Source organism: Streptopelia decaocto (assembly GCF_964273445.1).
Source record: "Streptopelia decaocto genome assembly, chromosome: Z".
Lineage (NCBI taxonomy): Eukaryota > Metazoa > Chordata > Aves > Columbiformes > Columbidae > Streptopelia > Streptopelia decaocto.
Genome location: NC_138657.1, coordinates 24,477,961 through 24,505,501, shown reverse-complemented (window position 1 = coordinate 24,505,501; position 27,541 = coordinate 24,477,961). Strand labels below are relative to the sequence as shown.

The window sequence follows — 27,541 nt, the reverse complement described above, 5'->3', positions numbered from 1 at the left end:
TGTCCAACCTAAACCTCTCCTGCCACATCCTGCTGCCATTCCCTTGGGGTCACTAAAGGGAAGAATTTGGCACCTGCCCCTTCTCCTCCCCTTGTGAGGAAGCTGCAGCCACCATGAGCTCTCCTCTCAGTCTTCTCCAGACTGAACAAACCAAGTGACTTTAGCCCCCCCTCATACAGCTTCCCTTCCAAACTCTTCAACAATTTCACAGCCCTCTTCTGGACACTCTCCGGTAGCTTTATATCCTTTTTATCCTGTGTTGCCCAGAACGGCACACAGTGCTCCAGGTGAGGCTGCACCAGTGCAGAGCAGAGCGGGACAATCACCTCCCTGCCTGGCTGGCAATGCTGGGCTTGGTGCACCCAGGACACAGTTGGCCCTCTTGGCTGCCAGGGCATTGTTGGCTCATGTTCAACTTACCATCAACCAGAACCCCCAGATCCCTCTCCACAGAGCTGCTTTCCAGCATCTCATCCCCCAGTCTGTATGTACAGCCGGGGTTGCCTTGTCCCAGGTGCAAAATCTGGCACTTGCCCTTGTTGAACCTCATGGGTGATTGCCCAGTTCTCCAATTTGTCCAGATCCCTCTGAAGGGCCTCTCTGCCTTTGAAAGTTTCAACAGTTCCTCCCCATTTAGTGTCATCAGTGAACTTATTTAGTATTTTCTCAAGTCCTATGTCTAACTCATTTATGAAGACACTGAAGACTGCTGGCCCTAAGATGGATCCCCATGGAACCCCGCTAGTGATTGGTTGCCAGCCCAACATTACCCCATTTACTAGAACCCTTTGAGCCCGGCCTGTCAGCCAATTGCTCACCCACTGCATTGTGTGTTTATCCAGCTGTGTGCTGGACATCTTGTCCAGGAGGATACTGTGAGAGACAGTATGAAAGGCTTTACTGAAATCCAAAAAGATCACATCGACAGACTTCCCTTGGCCAAATAATTGGGTAACCTTGTCACAGAAAGAAATTCAGTTGGTCAGGCAAGACTTTCCCTTCATGAACCTGTGCTGGCTGGGACCAATGACTGTCTTGTCTTTCAGATGTTTTTCAATAACTCTCAGAACAATCTTCTCTATGATTTTGCCAGGCACAGAAGTGAGGCTGACAGGCCTGTAGTTGCCAGGGTCAGCCCTGTTGCCCTTATTATAGATTAGGACCTTTGCCAGCTTCCAGTCATCTGGGACCTCTCCAGATTCCCAAGAGTGTTGAAAAATCACAGACAGTTCTTTAAGTACCTTTGGATGAATTCCATCAGGCCACATCAACTTGTAAGGATCTAGCTGGAGTAGCAAAACCTGTACAGTTCCAGATTGATTGGGAGTTTATCATTCTTGCAGCCATGTTTTTCTAACCCAGGATTATGGGGGCCCCCAAGTCCATCATCAGTGTTGAAGACTGAGGTGAAGAAAGCATTAAACATCTCAGCTTTGTCTATGTCCTTGTTAATAAGGTGACCATGCTCATCAAGTAATGGGCCAATGTTACTTCTAGTTTGCCTTTTGCCATTAATGTATTTTAAAAAGCCTTTTTTATTGTCTTTCACAGTACTAGCCAGCTTCAATTCTAATTATACTTTGGCAGCACAGATTTCCTCCCTACAGTGGTGAGCAGCATCCCTGTAGTTCCCCCATGTGACCTGACCTTGCTTCCACTGATCATATAAATTTTTTTCGCCATAGTTCAATAAGAAGATCCCTGCTCAACCAAGCTGGCATTTTGCCTTGCCTGCTAGATTTTTGGCATTTTGGAATTGCCTGATCCAGTGCTTTTAGTAGGTGGCACTTAAAAAGGGACGAACACTGATGGACCCCAATGCCTTCAAAAGCTTCTCTCAGGGAACCTTACTAAGTATTTCTCTGAGCAGCCTGAAGTCTGCACTCCTCATATCTAGTGTTAAGGCCTTACTGGCAGTTTTCCTCCCATTAGCAAAGATTTTGAACCTGACTGCTTTGCGTTTGCTGTGGCCAAGGGAGCCACCAGTCACCACTTCACCCACAAGACCCTCTCTGTTAGTGAGAATCAAATCTAGGAAGACACCTTTCCTGGTCAGTTCCCTTAATACCTGCACCAAGAAGTTGTCATCCAGATGCTTTAGGAATCTTCTTAGACCTGTTTGTGTCAGCTGTATGATATTCCCAGTTGACATCTAGCAAGTTGAAGTCTCCCATAAGGACAAGGGCAGATGACTTGGAGGCTTCGCTTAGTTCATTAAAGAATAACTCATCAGTGTCATCATCCTGGCTGTGTGGCCTATAGTAGACACTCACAACGACATCCGCTCTGTCTGACCCTTAATCCTTACCCAGAGGCTCTCAGCTTTGCCATTGCCAACCACCAGCTCTGTGCATTCCAGCCCCTCTGCTACATACAGTGCCACCCCCTACCTGTCCTGCCCTGCGTGCCCCTTCTGAACAGCCTGTAACCATCCATCATGGCACACCAGTCACAGGATTCATCCTACTGTTCCTTGTATCCCTCAGACTGGTTAACAGATTTTTCATATGTGTCATCTTTCAGAGTCCTCCTAGAAGATGAGCTCTGGCTTGTCAGCTTCCTGGCCTGAGTCAAATGACAGGCATATGGATTCTTCAGGGATACTTTCTCCAGATGTGACACCAGAGCTTTCAAATCTTCAGTTTAAAACAATTTTAAAAATCTGCTCTCTTCTTTCCCTCCTTTCTTCATACCAGATAAAATGTATCTTTCTCACAGAGGTATAATTGGGAGGATGGAGGTTTGCGTTACTATTGACACTCAAAGACATGCTAAAGCAAACGCTTCAAGCTTTAGATGAGACAAACAAAAAAACCCTGCTTGAGATTGAAAAAAAAGAACCTCTTTATTTTGAGCTAACTTAAAGTTATTTACCTAAAAACTGAGGGTCAAACAGTGATGGATGTACAGGGAGCACCATGCTTCACATAGAAAGAAAGAACTTTGTCCTTTACTGACCCATGCCTGGATGCAAGAGGAAAACCTGAAGACACTTATTAGGGTGTCAGTCAAGTACACTGAGCACAGATGCTCTCAGAGCAGAACACATATGCAGAAGAATTAAAGCAATGACAGATGATCCAGTGTAAGAGGATGGGGTGATTTGCAGGGACTAGTATTGTCCCTGGCCAGTCTTCGAAAGGCTGAGGGCAGCTGAAGGCAGTTCACGTTACACTGTACCTGCAAGATATAATTGCTGACTGACATGCGGGTGAGTCCAAAACACTTGGCTGTTGGGCTTCACAGCCTGTCCTAGCAACTGTGGGATTTAGGCAAAGGTTCCTCATCTGGCACAGCCTGATGGCAAGGCCATGATGCAAGAGGCAAGTTGACCATGTTGATTCACCCTGTGAGCTCGATCTGGTCTGCAGGGCATCACATCAACCACTTCCCGCTGAAAGCTGCAGGTAGGCAACCACAGGCAGCAGTACCACATAAAAATATTGAGATGCAAGCGTCAGCTAGGCAGGGTGCTGTTATGATAACTGTTGCTTTCAGGCTGTGTTTTCAGGAGCTATCCCATACTACATGATAGACACACAGCATATTGTGAACCTTCAAACTGATTAACTTAGCTGTTTGTTGCCGGCTGCTTACGTTTCACTTTTAGTTACCTAGATTTGTAAGAAGAAAGCAAAGTAAATTTAAGCTTCCTTCTACTCAACAAATTAAGAAGTTTAATTTGTATTTCTTCCCTGCACAAATCATCCATTTCTACAACAATATTCTGCTGCTATGACCCAGGGTCTTGGCCTTTATATAATTTTATACCAATATGTGGTTGCTAATTGTTATACTGTGTTTTTAAAATAGTAGTTTTTTACATCAAAGAAATCTGTATCAGCAACTGAAATAATTCTCTTAAATGCTTACCTCTTATATGATAACAGCTAATGTATTTTTTTTTTCTGAGGAAAAGCTGACCACCCTGACAGGAAATGAGTCTGGTTGCATCCTTGGCTCAAAGTGATGTGACTGATGATTTTTTTAAAAATATTTTATGTGATCAGATAGACCCTACTTTTTAATGAAAACACAGTAAAAATACTGTTAATTGTTTTCTTGACTACTCAAGATAAAAAACAAGGACCTGTTCTTGTAAACACTAATAGTTACTGCTCACTACTGTGAGCTGTCTTGAAAGCACACATCTTCTATAGCATGAGTACACTGCATTTACAGATCCATAAGTTAGAACACTACATCTCAAGAAGCCAAATTCCAGTACACTAACCTGTAGAAAAGCAGTACCACTGAAATACAGAGACCTTCGAAATCATAGCTTTAAAAGGCAAAGTGTTTCTTATTTTCCTTACTGAAAATCTAATAATGCACTATTATCACTCTTGTAAGTCAACGATAAACACTGGTAATCACCATATAATGTGGTCTAAGGAATTTGGGTGTTTTGATTGCTAAACTCATTGAAATGACTGGCCTTTATAAATTAGCCATTCTGGCCCCACAATAATTCAAGACCAGCTGAACAAAGATAAAACAGAAATCTCAAAATTATTTGAGATTGGAGTAGTTAGCACTGACAAATCCAAGAAATTCACAGATGAGCTGCACAATATAAACATGGGAGAAAGGAATGCATTGAAATGCTGGTACCAGAATCTGTCTCACAGCTCAAAATAATGAGAAATATACTGGGGAGCTTATTCTACCTTTTATGCTATGTGCTGGCATGAAAATACATATGCTAGTAAGCTCTCTCAGTCCCTATTTGTTTGACTCTAAGGGACTCCACTGGCCAAGCTGTATCCTTAAAGCACTTTGGGCATACCTGCGTTGTATGCATGGACTCTAAGAAAAAAAAAACGACAATGTATTGGACAACAAAACCATCATAATTTCTCCCCGAAGCCTTGCCATGTCATATAAATTAAGGCATAATGATATTTACACTTCAAGTTTGATATTGCTATTGATATCCAAGGTGTAAACACTTTTTGCTTGTTAGCCATACCTTCTCATATCATAGCCTGATATTTCATAATCATACTTGAGAAGTATTTTTATGGGTTCAATTTAAACAATGAAAAGCTGTCTTTAGTGTCTCTGTATTTGCACATTACACATTTGGAAATACAGGAGTTTGTCTGAAGTAGATTTTCCTCTTTTAAATCACAGGTTTTTCCAGTTCCTAAAAGGCTGAAGTAGAAAAACGATTACAGGATACATAGATGCAACATTTTGTGACTATTTGATAAAACAAAAAAATGCAGTTTACAACTGGCAATCATGAAACCATAGGATTCTGGTAGCGTAGTTTATGCCAAAGTAGTTCTTACGTTATAATTGCTTTTTTATGCAATCAGAAGCAAAATTAGTTTGTTTAAATGCCAGGAAGTAAAAGAAACTGAAAGCAAGTTTCACAGCTGTATGGGAATATAGTGGAAGATTTGGTGAGGTTAGTTAGATGTAAATACGCTCAAGTGACTTGCAGCTGTCTGTAGAAAAAGCAAATGCATCACACTTATTGTTTTACTGACCCTGTGTGCTTGATGAGTAGAACCTCTGTATTAGATAACACAGGCCTGTGAGAATCTCTAGGCACCTTATCACTATGTCTGAGATTCCCACTTTATTGTAAGAAAGAGCGGGAGGCTGCGCCTGCCTGAAGCCTTGAAATACAGGTGAGCTCAGCAGGCCCAGGGATCTTCCAGCAGGGCTGAACTGACCAGCGCCTGCGTCCCCGCTGGTGTCACCTCTGCCTGGGAGCTCAGGTGCGACTTCGGAGATCCCCCAGTAGAGACGTAACTGAAATAAAACTCGCTCTTTGCAATGCATTCGTGGCCTCTGGCTCTTCTTGCGATGTGCCTGCGTATGTGTACACAACAGTCTACAAGTTGAAGCATCAAAAGGAAATATCTACTATATAGCATCAGGCTTCAAGGAAAGGACATTTCACACTTAAAGTAGACCCAATGGAATTAATTATTGTGTGTTCCAGTTTAACTGGAAGAATACTGTGCACTGCTCAAATGAAGGACATGAGAAAATTCACCTGTGTTAGAAAATAGTGAATAGATGTGGTTCATTTCCAGTCATAGCTCTGCATGAAAAAGCTTTTCTCTGGCTCACACTTCACTGAGGGTAGTACAATACTATTTCTGTTTACTTTTCTCAGTTGCTTACTTGGTAAGCCACTTATTTCATCATATTCCAACCCAAACACAAACCCCAAGTATTCATGTAACTGGAAAAAAGGGTAATGTTTAGCCAGTCCATATCCCTTCTTTCAAAAATTCACTATTATAAAAGAAGACAAAACAAAACCAGGAAATCTACCACAATGATTCTTAAAATCAAAATAAATTTACAAAAAAACCCTGACTTTGCCTCCATCCCCTGGGAATGGTAACATATCTATAGTAAGAAAACTATTTTTGCCTTCAGTAGTGAAAAAGTTATGATCTGTATGGCTTTCAAAGAACTAGCAATGATTTTTAAGTCCTTTAAAGTGACTAGTGCTGTGGGTTTTTTGACCAAGAGCATTTCAAACGTACTTGTGAGTTCACTTGCAAATTAAGTATCAGAAATTAAAATATAGTTTGCTGCGTCAACATCAAATTCTCTAATACAAGAAAGATTGAAATAGGAATTTGAAATACGCAACCTTTAAATAAGAGTAATTGAAATACTCTCCTACAAGAGTAATTTGAAATTTCCTCATACATTTCAAACATATTGTTACCTATTTACCAACATTTAAACACTACTTAATGAGTTGTCTTATTAATTAGCCCTTACCTTTTTCTTCCCCGTATTTAATGAGTACATTTCAAGAAGCCTTCAGTGACCGACCGAGGTTTCCATCCAGTGCACAATCAGATAAAGCTTGTTTCCAGTATCAAATGGAAATGGTGCTAAGTAGTAGTGACAACAAATTCCCATGTGTTAAATTGACAGCTTTTTCTTTTTGGGGTGGGTGGGCGTGAAGAGATGAGCCAAAAATTCAACAAAATGTTTTTACTCCAATTATGCTGAAGACTTTGTGTCACCTTACAGTCAGGAACTTGTGACTTGATCTGCCTTTATGTATGTATCACAGTACAGAAATGATTAACTTTCATGATGTCACTGCTTAAATTTTCAGTAGCAGTTCAGAATAAAAGCATACCCAAAACATTTTCCAGGTTCACTGTAGTTTACTATGTACGTGTATTGCCACCTAGAGTCGAGGTTATAACTGTAGGCATGGAAATAATTAAGTCAGCACAAGCACACCAGCTTTTTTGAAATGCTTCTTTGAACATAAGCTCTGCTATACCAAAAGATTGTGTTCAGTTTGGCATCTCTTACTGCAGCTGTAATCAGATGCTTTCACAAAAATATACATGAGTTCCCCATAATGAACCTGCTGTAACCAGAACTAGCTGCCAAATGCTGGACAGTAATTAAGTTTGGTGGCACCTGGAAGCATGTATTTGCACTTATTTTCTACACGAAGGATCTTGTGGATTTTCCAGCTCCCCATATATTAATACATAAGCATGGACTTTTAAAATGTCCACTAAATTACTGGCCTTGCCAAGCAGTAACACCAAGCAGTAACTGTCAAAAGAGTGAGAAACCTAATAAACTCACTGTTGATCATTATATTCAAATTATTGTAGATGTTGCTGTGCTGAAGATAGAGCCAATGCTGAAAATCCTGCTACATGTCATTGTTCTCCTGGCCAACTATGCCTGCACCCATTTGCTACATTGCTTCATCATCACCCGTCTTACATTACCCGCTTTTTCTTTACTTTCCTTCTGCCACAGTCTAGCAAGACATGGCCATCAATGCAGCCTGGTTTTCATAGTAGTTCTTCACTTCCCTGATTTGGACTGAGCTTTAAGCTTCTCCTGGATGCTTATCTATCTTGGTAACCACAAATATAGTGCAGGCCTTCAATTAACACAAATCAGACCATACAAAACAGGCCTCAAGTTTAGAATGAGACAGAAAATTTACAAAGCCAGACACCCAAGTAATACTACTTTGCTGTTTAAATCTGCTCTGAAGCATATTTAACTCCTGCATTTCACTTCTTATCAGTATGCCCATACCCTTACTGTGCTGCTTCCAGATGCAACACCCTTATCAGCCTGGGTAATACCCGGATGATCTCTGTTGCTATGCTAGACATTTTCTTACTTTCGTAACACTGGTTCTTCTTTTTACAGAGGAACGGCTTAGAGAAAAGGAAACTCCAGGTTACCTAGAGAGAATTAAACAGATTTTTTCCTGAAAGCTTATCAAATGAAGGTCATAAGTTGGCTGGTACTTTGCCACTTCCAAGTTGTCTCAGAATTTCAAAGTAACATTTTATTCTCACTGCATATGAGTGCGCATGCAAATTAAAACATCTTAAGCTTACTTATAGTTTATGTACAGCTCTTCAACAAGAGCTCTCTAGACAAATGGAGTTAAAGTCAAGACCAGTGTTTTGGTAGCCCCCAGTGATATAAGACATCTGGAGACACCAGACACCGAGCAAGGACGTGTCTTGACCACACCTTTTGACAACTCTAATGCAAAGGTTCTATAATCTATCAGGACTCCAATTTACCTTGCCCACCCTTATGTATAACCCAAACTCTCAGACTAATTTCAAAATGTTTTACGAAGCTTTTAGATTTCCCTCTATTTGCAAACAGATTAATGGGAAAAAAAAAAATAATCATCACAGCAAATGCTGTGAAAGTAGCTGTAACATTGCAGCCCATAACCCAGAGCCCATGACTGGAACAAGCAAACAGGAAAGTGCCAGCCTACTGCATAAATTGCAAATAAACATACAGCCTACAACACAGTGCAAGCTTAATTTGTTTTGAAGGGCTTATTTATTTTGTGATGGAATACCTCAAATTTATACTTTAAAGACAATAATAAAATCTCTTCTGTCTTGTGAATATAGCAGAGAGAGATTTTAATGCTAAAATGCTGTCCGTTGCTAGGACATACCCCTCTGTATGAAGCTCCGAGGAGGTTTTAAGTGAGTAAAGTAGGTCTCCAAAGATACCACAAAATACTGGATCCTGAGAATACTGGATGGTGTGACATACCGTAAAACCCACAAATATAGGGTAAAAGAAAATTTAAATAAATAAATAAATAAACCCATTTCTTCACTTACTTGGTTTGGTTGTAGAAAACACAAAATAGCAGTTGCATTCTTGCCAGAATAGGAGCTTGTTTTTACAAACATTTTTACAGTACCTCCTAAGACAAGTTGATGTATTCAGACTTAAAAAATCAGAATTAAAAATGTGTAAGAAAAATAAATTATTTAAATATGTATCCAGATCTCTGACAACAGGTACAAGCACATCCAAACAAGTGCCACCAAATGCCTGTCACTAAGGCACCTCCTTTCTTCTGAGGGTACTAAGAGACCCTAACAATCTAAACCAATATGCAAAGAACAAACACAGATGCTTACAGCACAAATACTGAAGAAAGTTACCAAATCACAGTTTACTAATGTTTTATAAGAAAGCTGACAAACTGAGCAAAGACTTAATAAAAAGACAAAGTTATAGAAATAACGATCCCAAGATATAAAGTCAGGAACTTCACAGAGTAATAGTCACAAAGTTTTCAAATACACACAGGCAAAACTTTATTGTTCATTGGCAAAGACATTATTTAAAAAAACCAAAAAAACCAAAACAACACAAGCTGCCTTCTTCAATAATTCCAGCAAAAATACAGTGTTTTCTATCCTTAAAGACAAATCACATTTGCAAAGTCTGACATTCTGCTCATACAGCTTCAGTCTATTATTGAAGATACGCATTTCTAATTGTACTTCAACTTGTAAATAAATTACAAAGACAAGCATGAAGTTTGCCATTCACAGCAAAAAACACTAATTCAATGAACTTCTGTAAAAATTTTTTGCAAGATTCATGGTCTCTACAAAAGCTACACCTCAGGCAGTTAAGTTTGAAAAGTGTGTGTGGTACTTTTATATTGCATTAAGTTTTCTTGACACATCTGTGCACACCAGCCATTTCAATGCTACCGTTAACACCACAAAGAACAGCATTAACTTGAGAATGGACCAAAAACCTAGAAACTCACAGCCCACTGGTTTGGGTAAAGTGAAAAGGAGGTGGTGAAAGAGCTTCTTCACAAGGAGAATGTGAAAAACTTCCAGAGCAGTGTCAGCTTAAAGAAGAGAAGATCCCCTTTTCCTTCCCCCTCCCTGCCACACTTAGTTTTGGTTTGCATAGAAAAGGGAATGTTTTATCTGGTTTGGTAGGCTCTTATTTTTTGGTTGAGCTATTACACAGAAAAAAACCCCACACTAAAAATCACTACAGTTTGTGTGCTTTTATGATAAATTCACATGATAAATATTTCACTTTTGGGTACCACAGTTACATCTTTTTGTTCAGAATAGGCAAAACAATTTTCCATTTCCTTTTGACATGTAATATATTCACCTGTTTCTTCTAAGTGTATTCCAAAGCTTTACTTTTCCGTAGTATTCTTTTAGTCTGTCTCAATGTTTTCAAGCATTCTTGCTAGACATCATAGCATCCTCCACACTGTGCACCTCCCGACAGCTTACTATTAAGTACCCAATAGTGATTATCCCCTCCACTCAGGCAATTCAGAGTTGCTTTCACAGACTGACATAACACTGTTTTTTCAAGAAGGCAGAAGCATGCTTATTTTTCTCCCAAGTACAAAAACCTGAATCCCAATGGAAACAAGTTTCCTGCAAGTAGATGTACAACTGAAACAATGGATCAGGTCTCCATTTCAGTCTCCATGGTATCAGTCCTTGAAGGAGTTTTAGCTTCTGGTGGAGTCTCTCCACGTAGGTTTTGAATATCAGACAAATCAATAGTAGGCAATGGTGCTCTCCAATACAGGAATGAGTTATACTGACAGAATTCTTCTTCTTGCTTTGAAAAGAGACAAATAAAAAGGCAAATAAACATTAACATGTATCACACCAGTACAAAATAATAAAAAGAAACTTTTGTAAAAGAAACTGAAACAAGGAAGAGTTACTCAGCTGTTCTGTTATTAACTGTTCTTACCATTTTATACAGAAGGATTTCTAAGGAAAATATAATAGAAAATCTCAACCAAATGATAATTTACTTTTCAGAGAATAGAATCATACAATCATTTAGGTTGGAAGAGACCCTCTAGATCATCAACTGCAACCATAACCTGACTCTAGCACTAAACCACATCCCTAAGAATCTCATCTAAACACCTTTCAAACACCTCCAGGGATGGTGACTCAACCATGTCCCTGGGCAGCCTGTTCCAATGACTGACAATCCTTTCCATGAGGAATTATTTCCTAACATCCAATCTAAACCTTCCCTGGCATAACTTGAGGCCATTTCCCCTTGTACTGTCTCTTCACTTGCTACTTGGGAGAACAGACCAACACCCTCCATGCTACAACCTCCTTTCAGGTAGTTGTAGACAGCGATGTCAACAGCCTGATGTCCTCAGCCTCCATTTCTAGAGGCTAAACAGTCCCAGTTCCCTTGACTGCTCCACACAAGACTTGTGCTCCAGGCCCCTCATCAGCTTCGTTGCCCTTCTCTGCACTCTCTTCACCACTTGTGTCTTTCTTGCCATGAGAGGTCCAACACTGAACACAGGATTCAAGGTGGGGCCTCACCAGCACTGAAGTACAGTGGCACAATCATTTCTCCAGTCCTGCTGGCCACACTATTCCTGATACAAGCCAGGATGCTGTTGGCCTTTTTGGCCACCTGGGCACACTGCTGGCTCATGTTCAGACAGCTGTCAGTCAACACCCGCAGACCCCTCTCTGCCAGGCAGCTTTCCAGCCACTCTTCGCCGAGCCTGAAGCACTGCCTGGGGTTGTTGTGACCCAAGTGCAGGACTCAGCACTTGGCCTTGCTGAACCTCCGACAACTGGCCTCAGCCCATCGATCCAGCCAGCCCAGATCCCTCTGTATGGCCTTCCTACCCTGCAGCAGATCAACACTCCCACTTAACTTGGTGTCATCCTCAAAGTCAGGTGCACTCAATCCCCTCATCCAGATCACTGATAAAGAGATTAAACAGAACTGGCCCAAATACTGAGCCCTGGGGAACACTACTTGTGACCGACCGCTCCATTCACCACAATTCTTTGGGCACGGCCATCCAGCCAGTTCTTTACCCATGACAGAGTACACCCATCCAGGCCATGAGCTGCCAGCTTCTCCATGAGAATGGTGTGGGATACGGTGTCAAAGACTTTACTGAAATCTAAGTACACAACATCCACAGCCTTTTCGTCATCGACTAGGTGGGTCACCTTGTCATAGAAGATCAGGTTGGTCAAGCAGCACCTGCTTTTCATAAACCCATGTTGACTGGGCCTGATCACATGTGGTTTTCTTATACGTGCCATGTGATGTCACTCAGGATGATCTGCTCCATGGCCGTTCCTGACACCAAGGTCAGACTGACAGGCCTGTAGTTCTCTGGATCCTCCTTCCAGCCCTTCTTGTAGATGGGTGTCATATTTGCCAACTTCCTGTCATCTGGGACCTCCCCAGTTAGCCAGGACCGCTGATAAATAATGGAAAGTGGCTTTGTGATCACCTCCACCAGCTCCCTCAGCACCCTTGTGTGTATCCCATCTGGCCGCATAGACTTGTGAGTGTCCAAGTAGTGTAGCAGGTCACTTGCCCTTGGAATACTGGGGCTTCATTCTGCACCCCATTCCTGTCTTCCAGTTCTAGGGGCTGGCTACCTGAAGCACAACTGTTCTGGGTATTAAAGACTGAGTCAAAGGAGGCATTTAGTACCTCAGCCTTTCCCTCATCTTCTGTCATTATGTTTCCCCAACACATCCATCAGGGGATGTAGATTCTCCTTAGCCCTCCTTTTGTTGCTCATGTATTTATGGAAACATTTCGTGTTGCCTTTTACAGCAGTAGACAGGCCCAGCTCTAGCTGGGTTTTGGCCCTTCTGATTTTCTCCCTGCATACCCTCACAGTATTCTTGTATTCCTCTTGAGTAGCCTGACCATCCTTCCAAAGGTTATAAATCCTCTTTTTATTCCCAAGTTCCAGCCACAGCTCTCTAGTCAGCCAGGCCGGCCTTCTTCCCTGCCAGCTTGCCTTCTGGCACACAGGGACAGCCTCCTCCTGCACCAAAAAAAAACCCCTCCAACAACCAAACATGAAAACATCTAAAGGCACAGCCTGAGAAAGAAAAGCCACAACTTTCTTTATAGATCATAGAAAGGTGTTATACTATCAAAGACCCCAACTTTTCAAAACCAGAGTCTAAAAGTGGAGTTCAAAGTCTATCTGATCTGATTATAGTTACAGCAACATCTGTATAACTGGATTAAATACTCTGGTCTTACTGAAAAGGTTCCAGTGGGAGGAATGGTGAGTTTACATATATCACAATTCTAGGCAGGCACCGAATTTGACCCATCACCTTTTTTTCTTTTTTTCCCAAAAAGAAAACTTTCTTAGTACTGTGTCTTGTCTTCTGGCCTGTTGTGTAAAATGTGGTCAAGGCCATGGAGAAGAATGTACATTGTTCAAAGACAATTAGAAGTGTCAGGAGTCAACCGTGTATTTCAATTATATCCTGATCATTAAATAACTGATCCTCTTCACTTGACCACTGCCCTCACCAGACGTTTTGGTTAAAAGATAGCTCTGATATCGCTACTAAACGCCCACTCCGAACAAAAATTCAAAAAAGTAAGTTGTCAGATATAGTAGTAAGCCTGATATGCAACTTCAAACAACAGAGTCACCATCAAAATAAACTCCTCAGGCTTCCACCATACTTTAGGATGGGAATGTGGCTGAAGATAGGATTAACTAAAGTGAACTCCAGACAGGCTGTTTCTCATCAGTTTTTCTATAGGGAAAAAAAAAAACAAAAACAAAACAAAAACTAGAAATGCTACTTCATTGCCTCGGGATAAGAAAAACAGAAAAAAAGCGATACAGCCCACGACCGACTAACAGCGGTAGGCACAGCATGGGCTCGGGGCCGGGGACTCTGCCCGCATGTCCCGCCAGCCTCCCCGGGACACCCGCGCCCCGGCGGCCCCACGGTAGCGCTTCGGCTGCCACCAGCACCGCCGCCGACTTTCCCTCCCCGGAGGCGAGCAGCCCGGGCCCGCCCACCGCGGCATCCGCCCCGGAGGCCTCCCGCCGTCCCAGCCCCGCCGCGTTACCTCAGCAACGGCGGCCCGTTCTTTGCCCCGGTCACCGGCGCGTCCCTCCGCCGTCTGCTCGTCCTGGGGCACGGCGGGCCCGCCGCGCCGCCGCCGCCTGACCCCCGCATCCCCCTGCTCCCCGCGGGGGCTGGTCCCCCGCAGCCCAGGCCGCTTGCCCGGCGGCGCCTCCACCTCCTCCAGCTTCCGCTTCGGGGCGGCGGGGCTGGCGGCCGCCGCTTCGCCCCGGGGGCGCCGCTCAGGCGCGGCAGCGCGGGCGGGCGACGGCGGCTCGCGCAGGAGGCGTTTGGAGGGCACGTGACACACTAACGGCTCCCCGCGCCGCTTGGCCATGAGGGGCCGAACGCCGGCGCCCCCGCGGAGCGCGCGTCTCCCGCCGCGCACGCACCGACGCCGCGCGAGGAACGGCGCATGCGCCGCCCGCGCCGTGCCGGCCCCACGGCCCATGGGGGGCGGGGTCGCTTTCCCGCCCTCGCGGTCCGTAACGCCGCTCCGCTCAGGCCGGGATGAGGCACCCGAGAACTCACCCATGGCAGAGGATGAACCAAACACGAGCGAGTACAAGTCATACCGCAAACTTTAATATCCAAGAAAAATCAAGTCTGTTACAGACACTGAAAACGGGGGGAAGCTCACGCAGACACAACGCTTCCCATTCTTTCCTTCATAACTGATTTTAGAGCATACTATATATAAATAAAAATACAGGACACTTTACATTTGTCAAATTTGCTCCATGTAAAGAAGTATCACACCGAAGATTATGCAGCATTTTATTTCACACCCAATACCATGTGCGGCTTAATAGCAACCTCAATGAAATGGTCTCGGCTTCAGCTGACAAACACCTTAAGCGTTTTTTTTCCCCCATGTATACAATTCAAAATAGGAATATGATCACAGTCAATAATACACAATTATCCCCATGCATAAAGATATAAATTCTTCGAATTCATCATTTGTAAATAGTACTGCAGGTAAAACACTACTCATGAAGTTCATTCACAAAACTATTCTGCTTCCATCTCTTAATGCAACTGTTAAATTTTGAAAGGAAAACACTGGGGGGAAAACCGGCATTTTCTAGATGAGAAATGAAAGCACATCACTATACAGCTGACATAACTAAAAAAAAAAAAAAATTCCTAAAAATAACACAAAAAATGGCACTTATGACAATGCCAGGTGGCCAAGAACAAACCAGCAGAACAGAGGATATTAACATTCAACCCAAAAGCAAGAGTGCAATTGCCTATTTATGAAGAACAAGAAAATCACATTTCAACTACAGACTGCATAGGAGGCAGAAACTGGGCAATATTACAGATCTATAGGCTACTCAGCAAAAGCATAATCCACAGTTGCCTAATCTCATTTTATTTCAAGGACTTTGAAAATAAAGTAAAATACTAATCATGTTCTATCTACAGAAAAAAAAAATCAGAATGAAAGCAAAGAATCACCTAGTCCCTCAAAAATAAATAGTAAAATAACGAAATTAGAGCAACTTTTATTTTTAGGTGTGCAAGGGTTTTTATAATTTATCTACTTGTTGCAATGGCAGTGTTGCAAACACGTTTTTCTTGGAGCAGGGTAGAACTTTGACAGTTCATTTATGGAGCTAAATCTCAGTGGTGCACTTCTAGGAAGAAGACACAGTACGACTATTTTAAGCAAAGCTCTAATCGAAAACTTCTGTAGTCAAGAAGCCTTTATTCTCAACAATAATTCTGAGCAGAAAGAGGTACAGTACTGAACATACTCAGGCATGTGTTTTCTTATGCAGTGTTGAAACTATAAAAAAAGTTTGTGTTTTCCCTCCTTGCAGACTTTCAATTTCAGAACAAAGGCACAAATTTCTGGCCTTAATGGAAAAAAATCTGAAAGCCAGTAATAGATCTATCAAAGAACTGTGACTAGGACATCACCATGAAAAAAGGATTAGAACTAACGGGAAACAAACAAGCTACTCTCCAGTGCCATTATGATCAAATATGAAAACCCCCTTGATTCCTTATAATGACATTTTTATATTTTGAAGAAATTTTTGAAAATGATACTTACAGTAATCAATATATTAACAAAACAAAATGGCTCACATGATACCTCCTCTCAGTAGTTATTAATTTTTGTTTTCTCATTTACATCACTTCTGAGTGACAGAAGATTCATACTCCTGTATAATATCAAAATCTGTAAATTATCACCTCAGCCACATCTGCTGAGGAAAAAAAAAAGTAGGATAAGGAACCAAGAAGTCACTAAAGTCACAGTGGTAAAGTGCCTGTAGTTACAAAGAAACTGCTTTACCAACTGGCCTGCACACGCTGGTAGAGATGATTACGTTACAGAACACAATATTTACAGGTAATTTTTTTTTTCCCCTTTGAGAAACAGATTTTTCTGTTGTACTACCTACAAATGGTGTTGATAACTCAGCTATAACCTGACTTTCTGTTAATTATGCTTAGCAAAAAATTACTGCTTCACTGTTTTGGCTTAAGCAGTAAGTAGGTGACTCAATATATTTTAAGACAGCACCTAATATATTTCAGTTTCAACACTAAGAGATTAATCAAAATTGGTGTTATTCCTGAACTGATGTTAACATACCGCTTCTCTGTGACATGCTGCTTCTCCTTTACTCAGTACTCTGCTTTCACATAGTGTTTCAAATTGCATACAGGTTCTTTATTTTGATTAAATTGTTAACGGTGGTACAAAGATTAGGATTTTTATAACCATCTACTTTTTTTCAGTTCTACAGAAAATGCTGCAACAGTTCTGATGGCTACTGTATCTATCAAGAATAATTTTATCACTTTCCAAACATTTCAGACTTCATAATTTAAGTATATATTTAGAAATACTTTTCTAAATGTGACACAGCTAGTACAGTAAGCACCTCTATGCATTCCTAACATCATTAAATAAAGAAAATAATTATAAATCCATTAAAAATGAGGCAGCATATGTGGAGAATCAGCCTGGTTATGGCAAATGTTACATTTTATTCCCAAGAAACCACTTTTGCTTTTATTTTTAATGCATTCTAAACACAAAGACAGTGTATGTCAGTATTTCCTCCTCCTTTTTCATGAGTATATTACAAATGTGTATGGCATAGTACATGTCTGGATAGCAACAGAGACATTAAGAAAATAGACACTATCTAAATCCTATAAGAAGGCACCACTGATTTGAGGTTGTGTCCAGACATCCCCCAGTCCACTTCATTCTCTTTTTTTTTTTTTTTTGTGATTAATGTACTCAGACCACTTTTATTCTGGTTTTCTCACCACAAACAACACGCATTCATAGTAGTATTTCATCATGGAGAGTTCATTCACAGTGTAAGTTGTCAGTACAGATTCTTTCTCCACCTGAAAAAAAATGCAGTTTTCAAAATACCTTCTCTACAAGAACTATACATGTTTCTCTTATTAACAAAGAAATTGCTACATGTTTACTAGATTTCAAGGCCCATCTATAAACGCTTTTTTAAAAAAAGAGGACAGCAAATAATTTGCAACACACTTAAAAACCTTTATCCTAGAAGTTCTCAGTATATGACATTATGATGAACTATATTTAACATAAAGGCTTATTCAAAGGAGTTTGTCTGGTTGATACCAACACTGCTCATTGCAAACTACAGCACCTTCTTACCTCTATATGGAATCCATATTGCAGTATAACATTTTTTATATCCTCATAGCTTAATTCTATAGAAAGTTCATTTCCCAAGTTTTCAAAGTGATAAAGGAGAGGACCTAGAGTAAAGATACAATGGAAATGGCTATTAAAAACATGAAAATGTTTTAAAAATCAACAGCACATACTGAAAATGCAATGAATGCTTATATCCAGACTCATTGAAATACAGACAGAAGAACGCATTTCTGTCACTCAAATGTGATTTTTATAATCATTTCAGAATCAATGCAAAATAAGAACATATTAGTTCAGCTGCTTATTCAAAAATGATGTCTCATTTCCCACCAGATTGTGTTTTCTGTATCCTAAAATTTCTTCAGCCTAGCATCACTGCTGTCTCCATAGAGCAGGAGGCAGAACATGCTGTGGTGTACTTGGGAGTTCTGCCTGCATTCTGGGACTGACCAGGACCGGTGTAATGACTGACACAAAATGTTTTATCTCCTGAGTATTGTCTGCTATTTCTTCACCGTGGGAGGCTTAATTTAAGTCTCTTTCCTTTTGAGACAAGGCATACATAGATCTGATTCCCAAAGCTAGCACAATTCAGACAGAGTAAGAAAAAAAAAAAATGTAAGGATGTATTTACACACAGAACAAGTCAGGTTTTTTTTGGAAAAACAGCAAAAAATAATACAAGACACTACATTTGTGAAACAACAAATGTTTGATTCATGAATGCAAGACCTGCCACCAGCAAGATTTACTTCTGTATTTAAATATCACATGGGGTTGATTTGATTGTAACTAGCAAACATCTGGACATATTCTGAATACATCTGAGATAATTTCCAAGCTGTAGATGTTTCTACCTCTACAGAGTTTTCAGCACAGACATTAATTCCCAGAACTCCTTTCAAGTACTAGATGCCTGTTATGTGAATAAGTCAGGGCTATTAGGAAGAGAGGTTGGTCACACTTGCCTACGTTTATCCATATTCCTCCAGGCTTTAGTATCTTCCATATAGTATCAATATAATCAATAACATTATGTGCTGTGTCTATGAAAAAGCAAGTTGCTATGCAGTCCCAGGTATCTGCATAAAAAGCAAATTATACAAGAGATTAGTTTCAATGTTTCTACCCCTGTAAAAATTCATCATTTAAGCCTAGTCTTGATGAAACACTCAACATTAATTTTAACTAACAACAGTTGAAGGCTCTTCATTCAATTTACAAGTAAATAAAATATTTCAGTTTATGTTAACAACAGGTCAATTTTGGTTCCTGTGACCTAGGTATGTATGTGTATACACATACAAACTATAAAATATTAAACACACTTACTATTTACACATTTAATAAAACTTTTCATACACATATGAGATTGGCATTATATATTGTAAAATGTAAACATCATAAAACATTTTATATAAATGAAGGCCCAAGTGTGATACTACTCATCTGAGCTACAACCTTCATTACCCCAACTGTTAAAAATACAACTGCAAAAACACCCAGTAATTTGGGGTCTCTCTAGTTAATATCTAGAACAACACAAGTCTGTACACTAAAGTGTACTTTCACAAATCATATAGCTTTCCCAAATTTTATCCAGTATCTGAATATTTCTCCAACTGTTTTTACTAGTTTTTTTTACTGATTAACAAGCAGAATCTTTCAAGGTCTACCATTTAGAGCATGAGTCTCTCTGTTTCTCTGTAAACATATATCCTTGAAATTGCAAAATTTAAAGTTCTGTAAATAAAAAAAAAAAATAGAAGTGTCAACTTATGCTAGTATAAGATGTTCTAATGTAAGACAGAACCTTCAGAAAATTAAGCAACTGTGAGGAAGGCTCCTACAAGAAAATATCTGCAAGTTTAGCTGAAAGTAAAGGGCAGATCAATAGCTATATAATCCTAGTGAAAAACAGCTATTTGTCTACTAGGGACCAAAAGGTAGAAGATACATGTCTGAGGAGATAATCCAATACTGTGTAAGGAAAAAAATAGTGACTTCTAAATAGGCATATATTAGAATATTAGACTAGATAAAAAGAACTGGGACTTGCTCAAATCCTCAATCTGTAATTGGCAGAGCAAGCAATAAATAGGATAGTCTTCTGCAGGCTAATTCAGCATTAGGTTAGTCATAAAACATTACTTCATAGCTGCAATGAGGACAGCACAATTAACCTGGTATCACAAACAAGTGGTTAGTTCTACCAACAGAATTCTCAGTCCTTCATAATTATTGTCCCCATCATGTGCTTCTGAAATATTTACTATTATATTAACAAAGTATATGTTTCATTTAGAATTTACTACTACTGAAAGTTTGCTTTGTTTTTACAACAGAAAATGAGTCAACAAAAAAATTAATATTTCTATTTTTTACACTAAAGAAGTTACTTGTTACATTCTATTTGTAACATCACTTTTATAAATCAAGTAAACCTTTCTATAATACCACTATGCTGTCTTACTCTGAAAGAGACTACTTTAGCAAAAATTCATTAAGCAAGAAGGTGTTCATATTTTTTTATAACTAAGAGGAAAAGAAAATGTGATTTGGAATAAGAAAATCTTACAGCAACCAGTACTTTTTGCTTAATGCTTGTAGATAACAGTTCTCTTCTATTTGTATTCATTAACTGTCCTGTAATGAATACTCTGAAAATATAGTTATATGGATAACCTAGAAGTTTGCATTTACTCACTGCACTCGGAATAAATTTCCTGAAAATCCCCTGCTGTCATAGAGAAGTTCGAACCAGAAGGAAGACTGTGAGGGTCAACATCAGGGAAATAAATTGGACGTATCTGATCAGCAGATCTTCTGTTATTGCTAAACTGATGAATCCAGGGATAAAGCTTACACGAGTTAATTTCAGAGCATCTGCAAAATACAGAAATCAGCACAATTCAGTTTCAACTAAACACTTATCTATGATCTAGAAAAGCAGGAGTCAAAGACTTACACCAACATCCACTGTAATGATGATAAAGTTCTTGCAAAAGCTATACATTTTCTAAAGCACTTTTGTATAGCTCATAACACTTCAGACTGTCCGTCAATTTATGAAGTGATCAAGGAAACCAGTTTTACTCTGACACACAAATCATCACTACAAAAATAACTGCCTTTTTAATTTTAAGATTTTATTTTCCCACTTTTTACCATTTTCCTGGACTTATTTCTCCACTAAAAAGAAAATACACAAGACTGTTTTGCAAGATTAATGAAATTTGTCTCTTAGCACATCCACTAAAGCTAAGCCTTTCTGGATCATATTTTTTTCTATTAAAAAAATTGAGTAAGATTAGTTCCATGAATTTTATTGGAAACATTTGTTCTCATTCTAGACTTCTGTATCTTTTCTGAACCATAATCATAGGGGTTTTGAAGCACAGCAGAACAAAATAATTTTTTGGATGCTAACTGAAAGGGTGCTTTTAGATTTCAAAAAATAAATAAAATCCATTTTGTAAAGCACAGTAGTTTTGCAGTAGGTGTCATTTTAAGTTAGTAACACCCAGAGTGTTGCAATTATGCTGTGTACACATGTCTCTGTAAAATAAAATTTGTAAGGTGATCTGACTAAGTCAACTCATTTTAAGGAGTTAAAAAAATACCATTAACATCTAAAAGGCAGCATTTCCCACAGTTATGTAAAATAAGTTCATAATTTAAAAATTAAGCCACTTCCTTTCAGAGACAACAGAGGACACATCTGTCCCATAAAACACATATCAAACAAGCTGCAAGTAATCTACCAGTTTATAGGAACTACCATCTTTTGACTAGGGGATAGAAAACATCTTTGGTAAAGTCTTTGAAATAAGATTTTTTACCTTCTCCATGTAATACTTTTATTTCATTTGTCAGTAAAAAAATAACACAAACCCCCCTGTATTTGAGCAGCAGCATACTGCACTTATCGACTGTCTCCATATATAATGAATAAACAAATGTAAATCAGATACATGCAGTCAGCGAGAGAAAAAAAAAAAAAAAAAGGCAGGGGAAAAACCCTTCAAAATATGGGCATAATTTCTTCAAGAAAGGCATTTCTATTTTGACTCAAAAAACCCAACACTCCTCCCCTCACAAATCACAACAAAAACACACCAAAAAACCCCCATGTTGGCCAATAAAAGCTGTGTGTTAACCATTCTAGCATTCTCCATATGCTTCCAGTTGATTTGTATTATCCTCAGAACATTTTTTTTAAACAATGAAAACTTCCCTAAAAGTAAGATAAAGAAAATAAGAGATCTGAGCAGATTAGAAAGTGGTTTTTTTTCTGGGCTATACTACGGGGGAACACATATCTCCTTGTACTTTTTCTTTCCCCCACGCAAAGCATATTCATGTGGACCTTCAAAAAATTCCAACAGGAATTCCCAACCTAACATAAAAGACCAATTCCTGTTCATATTCAAGCTTGAAACCCTCACTTTCCAGTTTTAGTAATTTTTACTAAGTTCTCGTTCTAACATCTTTAACTGTGATGCACTTTCTTCCATAGGGGCAGGGCATTTACTATTCACTATTGAGTTAAAAAACAGGGTTCTGGAAAAAATGGGTAGGTAAAATCTTACTTCTGGCAACTGATTTACAGATAAAATGCTTAACTGCTTTAATCCTAATGTATTCATGGACATGCAATAAATTAAGCAGCTCTCTCAAAGTGTCAAGATTCACCTAGACTACATTATATTCAGAAAGTAAAGATAAGCCAATTATTAGCATGAACATTACTGGTATTAAAACTTTTTTGAACTAACCCTACTCTGACTTCAGTACAAAGTGATTTTTCTATTATTTCAACTGAGCTTTCTCAAATAAGCGGGATTACTGCTAGTGAAGGGCTATGGGACTGAGGCTACTGACCCTGTACTCTGAATCTCCAGCTGCAGGAAACAGCAAATCAACGAGCTGCTCTTGCCTCCTCCACACAAACACCAGCATAGCCTTGTTTCCCCTCCTACCAGATGTCAAAGGGAAGTAACATGTGTCCTCTGCCTCTAGACTGCCTGAAAACTTCAGTATGCTTTCCAGAAGCTGGAAAACAGATTATGCTCTTCAGATTTTGCTCTTCCAAAACATCTAAATTACACGTGTCTGTACATCGCCAGTGATCACCTCTGCCATTATAACCAGAAGTCATCTAAACACTAGAAAAATACACGAGCAATTAGAACTTTATCCATACAAGAAAAAGCACAATTTCCCATACAAGGACTGTAGCGATGCTGCAGCCATTGTAGCTTAACTATTCCAGGGTCAATTTATTTTCAAATTAGAGCTTCCTCAATGGAATAATGCACTATAATTAATTTCAAATACTTACAGTGACCATAGTTAGTCTTGACACACTCTCCACACCATGTTATGTAACTTTATCCACATTAACAGAAGTTCAAAATTTAAGAGAATCAATGTTTTTTTACAAATATAAAAATCAGCAGATACCACTTTGTGTACAGAAGACTTAAGTCACTGTACCACAGCTAGGAGCCCACTGCAGTAGTTGGCTTGACACTCAATACAGTACTTTGTCTTCCTAAATATAAACCAAGGTCAGAGAAAGAAGGTGGATCCAAACTGCAAACTCGTTAGCAAAATCCTCATGCTTTTAGCAACTGAGAACGCAAGTTAATTTAATTAAGACTAGTTGAAAGCTGATTTGCAAAATCTTTCTTTCTTACAGCTGTTCCGTAACTAGTATCTTCGGCTCATACTGATCATTGCTGTTTTTTTCCAGTTACAAGAAGGCAAACATGTCCATTTCAGAAGGCTAACTGGGAACAGCCACTTAAGACTAAAATGAAAGATCCCAAAAGTCCCTAAAACCTTAACAGATATCAGAAGTCCACAGTGAGATCTGGCAGCAAGGGCTGGTGAGACTTCAACTGAACCAGCTGAAACTCAGAGTCAGGTTAGCAGTATTCTCTTCCATACTAGCAAGAAGACTTGCAACTGATAATCTGCTCAGCAAAGCTGAAGATTACAGCAGCTGAGCAACACTCAATTTTGCTATTCAAGATCTGATACTATTAGTAAGTCTAAATGACATACACCTCTTCACTAAATACCTTACATACATTAGAAAAATATGAGCATTACAGGCTAAGAATGATTTCTACTGTAAGTTAAGCATGGGTCTTAAGGAGAATTCCACATATAGGCCCAAGACTCATTATTTAAGGAAGACAAAACCCATGCCTTCAGAGGCAACTAGGAGTGAAGTTAACTTTCAGATTTGAACCACTATGACAGCTGATCAGTGGTCCCAAAGAAGGGATAGGAATACTTTTCTGCTGCTTTAAATAATTTCAGAAGTTTCAAAGAGCCTAAGAGCCAGGAGGGCTGTATAGGTAAAGACAAGAAGAACGTGACCTTCTTTCAGTAGCTGCAAGGCATTAGACCAGTTCAACTGTAGTATACACTTTCACCACCAGATGAGTCACTTAAGAATAATATAAAAGACCAAAAATCTATACCAAACACCTGTTTTCATCACATTGACCACTACTGTTTTAAGCAGACATGCAGCAGCTGTAATAAACAGTGTTTTCCCCTTGTTTCTGAACAGTAAGCTATCAATATAATGGATTTGTGGACAATCAGACAAATTTGTGGACAAACAGGGCTCCAAAATGTCACAGTAATATAGAATATAAGCCAATAGTTTTGGTGTTTTCAGCAAAGGTGTCTAATTCAGATTGAAGAATGAGTTGACTGGCAAATTCTGTCTCTCTGAACTTGGTAGCAGCTCCCCCCCAAAATAAAACACCCCCCAGACCTCTTTCATATTTGCCCACCCATAGTCCCCCCTCCTCTTTCTTAAAAGAACAGCTACAGTAGATGCCTTCTTTCCCTTCTAACAAGTTTGTCATGAAAACAGTAATTATCCAATGCAAGTGACAGAATACCAAATACAGAAACGTCACTCTAAATTAAACCCATAAAGTGAAATTTACTACATTCAAATTTAGTACCGCAGGATAATTGTAGAACATTAACTATATCATTTTCACAGTTACTCAGTGACAGGACTTGCCTAAGAAATGGATTAGTGTGCTTTAGTGGTTTTTATGTCAAAACAGTTCCTAAAATTTTAGTATGGAATGTACCACTTCAACAGGTTTCCTGTGTTATTAATCACCACCACTAAGTATCATGCACATACTAACTAGTTCATATTTGACAACAGTGATTAAGTGTGCATTTTACAGAAACAGATGTGAAATCAATCATAAAATCTACTCAACATTATGCAGAAGATCTGCAGCACAATCTAGGGATTTAAGTCTCATAACAAAAGCCATGTTACCTGATATAATTTTAATGAGTCACAATGCAATGCCTCCCTCCCCCATTTAACCCACTGTCTTTTTTTCTTTTTTATTAAAACATTCTCAGAAGTGGTTATGTGTGTCCTATGTTAGGACTTACAAATCTATTATTTTGAGTTTTATTTATTCAAGGTTCTCTCATTTATAATTTTGCCTCCCTACGTTTCAGTCAGTAAGTAAAACATAAGCTATGTACCTGTTGAGTACAAAGTTAGAAGAAAAGAGCATAAAGAGGCTCCATTCATTTCCTTGGCAAGCATAACCGAGCATAGCTATTTCCCACGCCAATCTACCTAGCCCAGCACCAGGTACCAGGATATTAACTTTGGAGATATCCCTGCAACAGAACAAAAATAATAGTTAAGTCTTTATCTGATACCTCTTAACAAAACTTACAGAGGGCTAGTTAAACATTTTTCCCCATATACTTAGGTATTTTAATATACTTCCTGTATGACTTTAAATGCAAACCAAGTGAGTTCTCAGATTGGCTAACTGTACAGTCAAAACAACCACAGAAAATTACTCAAAAGAACATATACAGCCCTCATTCAGAATACAGATCATAATTACAAAACTTTTTTTTTCTGCAAACTTTCACAGTTATCAAGCTAGAAATCTCTTAAGTGAATAGAAGAAAGAACACTGTCAAATATCACCATTTATTTTTCTATGAGGTGCACTGATCGCTAGTAAATATTCTAGAAATCTTCTTGCTTACATTACATGAAAAACAAACACGTATTTTGACATCAGAAACACAAAGCAAAGCAAACTTCCATAAGCTGATGAGCAATTTGGACTGTAAAAGCCTTAAAGTAGTTACCTTCTCAGCAATTGTGGGTTTTACATATGCCGTCCACCGATTTTACTCAAGCACATTAAGTGACATAAGATTTTCTAAATCAAAATACATTGCATGCCCCTAACCCTCCACTTTCCCTGTCTAGGTATCAAGTTGAAGACAACCAGAAGACATCCAGCAGTGTGTGTTTACTGAGATACCTAGAAAAATCTCTCCCATCTCCAACTTTGGTAACTAATAAATAGAACCAGGAATCCCAAAGTTCTCTCATCTTTCAGGCAGAAAAGGTAATATATACGTATTCTAACCATCAGCCTTCCCTCACAATACAATCAAACTTTCACTTAGAAAACAAAAACTGCTTTGACACCAAACTGAAAGACACATCATCTAAAAAGAAATATTTTTTTCCGTTTCCAGTCATAAACAGGACTTCATAATTTCACATACCAACAAGCCAAGTGTGTACACTCAGACCACCCTCCCTGTTGTGTGCCACCTTCAAAGACAAAACATACATGTACCAATTTATATGCAACTAAACAAAGGAAGCCACAATCAGTACTTCCAAACATAAAATGGAAACAAAATGCAAAGTCTTTGACTACATAAAAATTCAGGATGCCAGAAAGGGTTCAAAAGAGCATGCTGCACAAGCATGAAGAGGAGTGAGGGAGTTATGTAAATTCTGAGAAGCAGTACATTTCTGAAGACATTACCCCAAATGAAGCATTATTATTTTCTAAAGGCCACACAAACTAACAAAGCAGTTTTAACAGTGACCTTCAGTTTGTGGTTTAATCATCTGATTAGTGAAGCCTCCCAGATGGAAAACCAAAGTTGTTCTCATTTCTGATTTTCATTTCCATTCCATTATACTTTAAGATTCATTTTTTGATTAACAAGCAGGAAATCAAGACTTCGCTAATACTTAAGAGCACTTCTCCAAAGCAACAGTTCTCCCTACCTCTCTTCTAGAAGGAAAGCCAGAAGAAAGTTAACCAGAAAGTCCTACTGAAAAAAGAAATGTTAATTAAGGGGAAAACTACCAGATCAAGATGAAAATTTTGAAAACAGGAACTCAGAAGAACAAGGAAGAATATCCACTTACTAAGGGAAGCTAGAAAAAACACAATCTTATTTGTTTCTATTTGTAGTGGTACAATGTTATCCTAAATGTATTTCTAACTTTATTTATTTCCTTATATATAACTTTATTTATGATGTATTCAGATTAGCTTTACACAGATTTTTGCAGCTCTATGTGGATGCTTCTACAATGAGTGGGTTGAAATGCCCTATGCCACTTCCAAGTGGCACTGATTAGAAAAGACACTTCTCTTAAAACAATCTAATAACTATACAGGTGTAATCACATTTTGAAATCTGCACCTTTATTCATCCTAAAACAAGATAAACCCTCTAACAGGCAAGTGAGTTGATTTTAAATTGCTTGTAAATATAAAGCTTTTGTATCTCTGAACTAATTTTCCCAGTTCCCACTCTTAGA

General features: G+C 39.1%; 2 protein-coding genes across 2 annotated transcripts in view; both read right to left on the bottom strand.

The window, feature by feature from the left end:
* Positions 1-14,599, bottom strand: part of TRPM6 (transient receptor potential cation channel subfamily M member 6) — a gene marked incomplete at its 3' end in the record, with an annotated part of 108,045 nt that extends 93,446 nt beyond the window's left edge. Inside the window, exon 1 of the mRNA XM_082075327.1 lies at positions 14,203-14,599. Within this exon, the coding sequence (XP_081931453.1) occupies positions 14,203-14,535 (333 nt within the window). The 5' untranslated portion in view covers positions 14,536-14,599. The remainder of the gene's footprint in view (positions 1-14,202) is intronic.
* A 162-nt stretch (positions 14,600-14,761) lies between these two features.
* CARNMT1 (carnosine N-methyltransferase 1) overlaps positions 14,762-27,541 on the bottom strand; it is a 37,046-nt gene continuing 24,266 nt past the window's right edge. The window contains exons 13-17 of the mRNA XM_082074178.1: positions 25,423-25,563; positions 20,582-20,760; positions 18,843-18,956; positions 17,872-17,975; positions 14,762-17,585 (exon numbers count right to left, since the gene is read on the bottom strand). Of these exons, the coding sequence (XP_081930304.1) occupies positions 17,484-17,585; positions 17,872-17,975; positions 18,843-18,956; positions 20,582-20,760; positions 25,423-25,563 (640 nt within the window). The 3' untranslated portion in view covers positions 14,762-17,483. The remainder of the gene's footprint in view (positions 17,586-17,871; positions 17,976-18,842; positions 18,957-20,581; positions 20,761-25,422; positions 25,564-27,541) is intronic.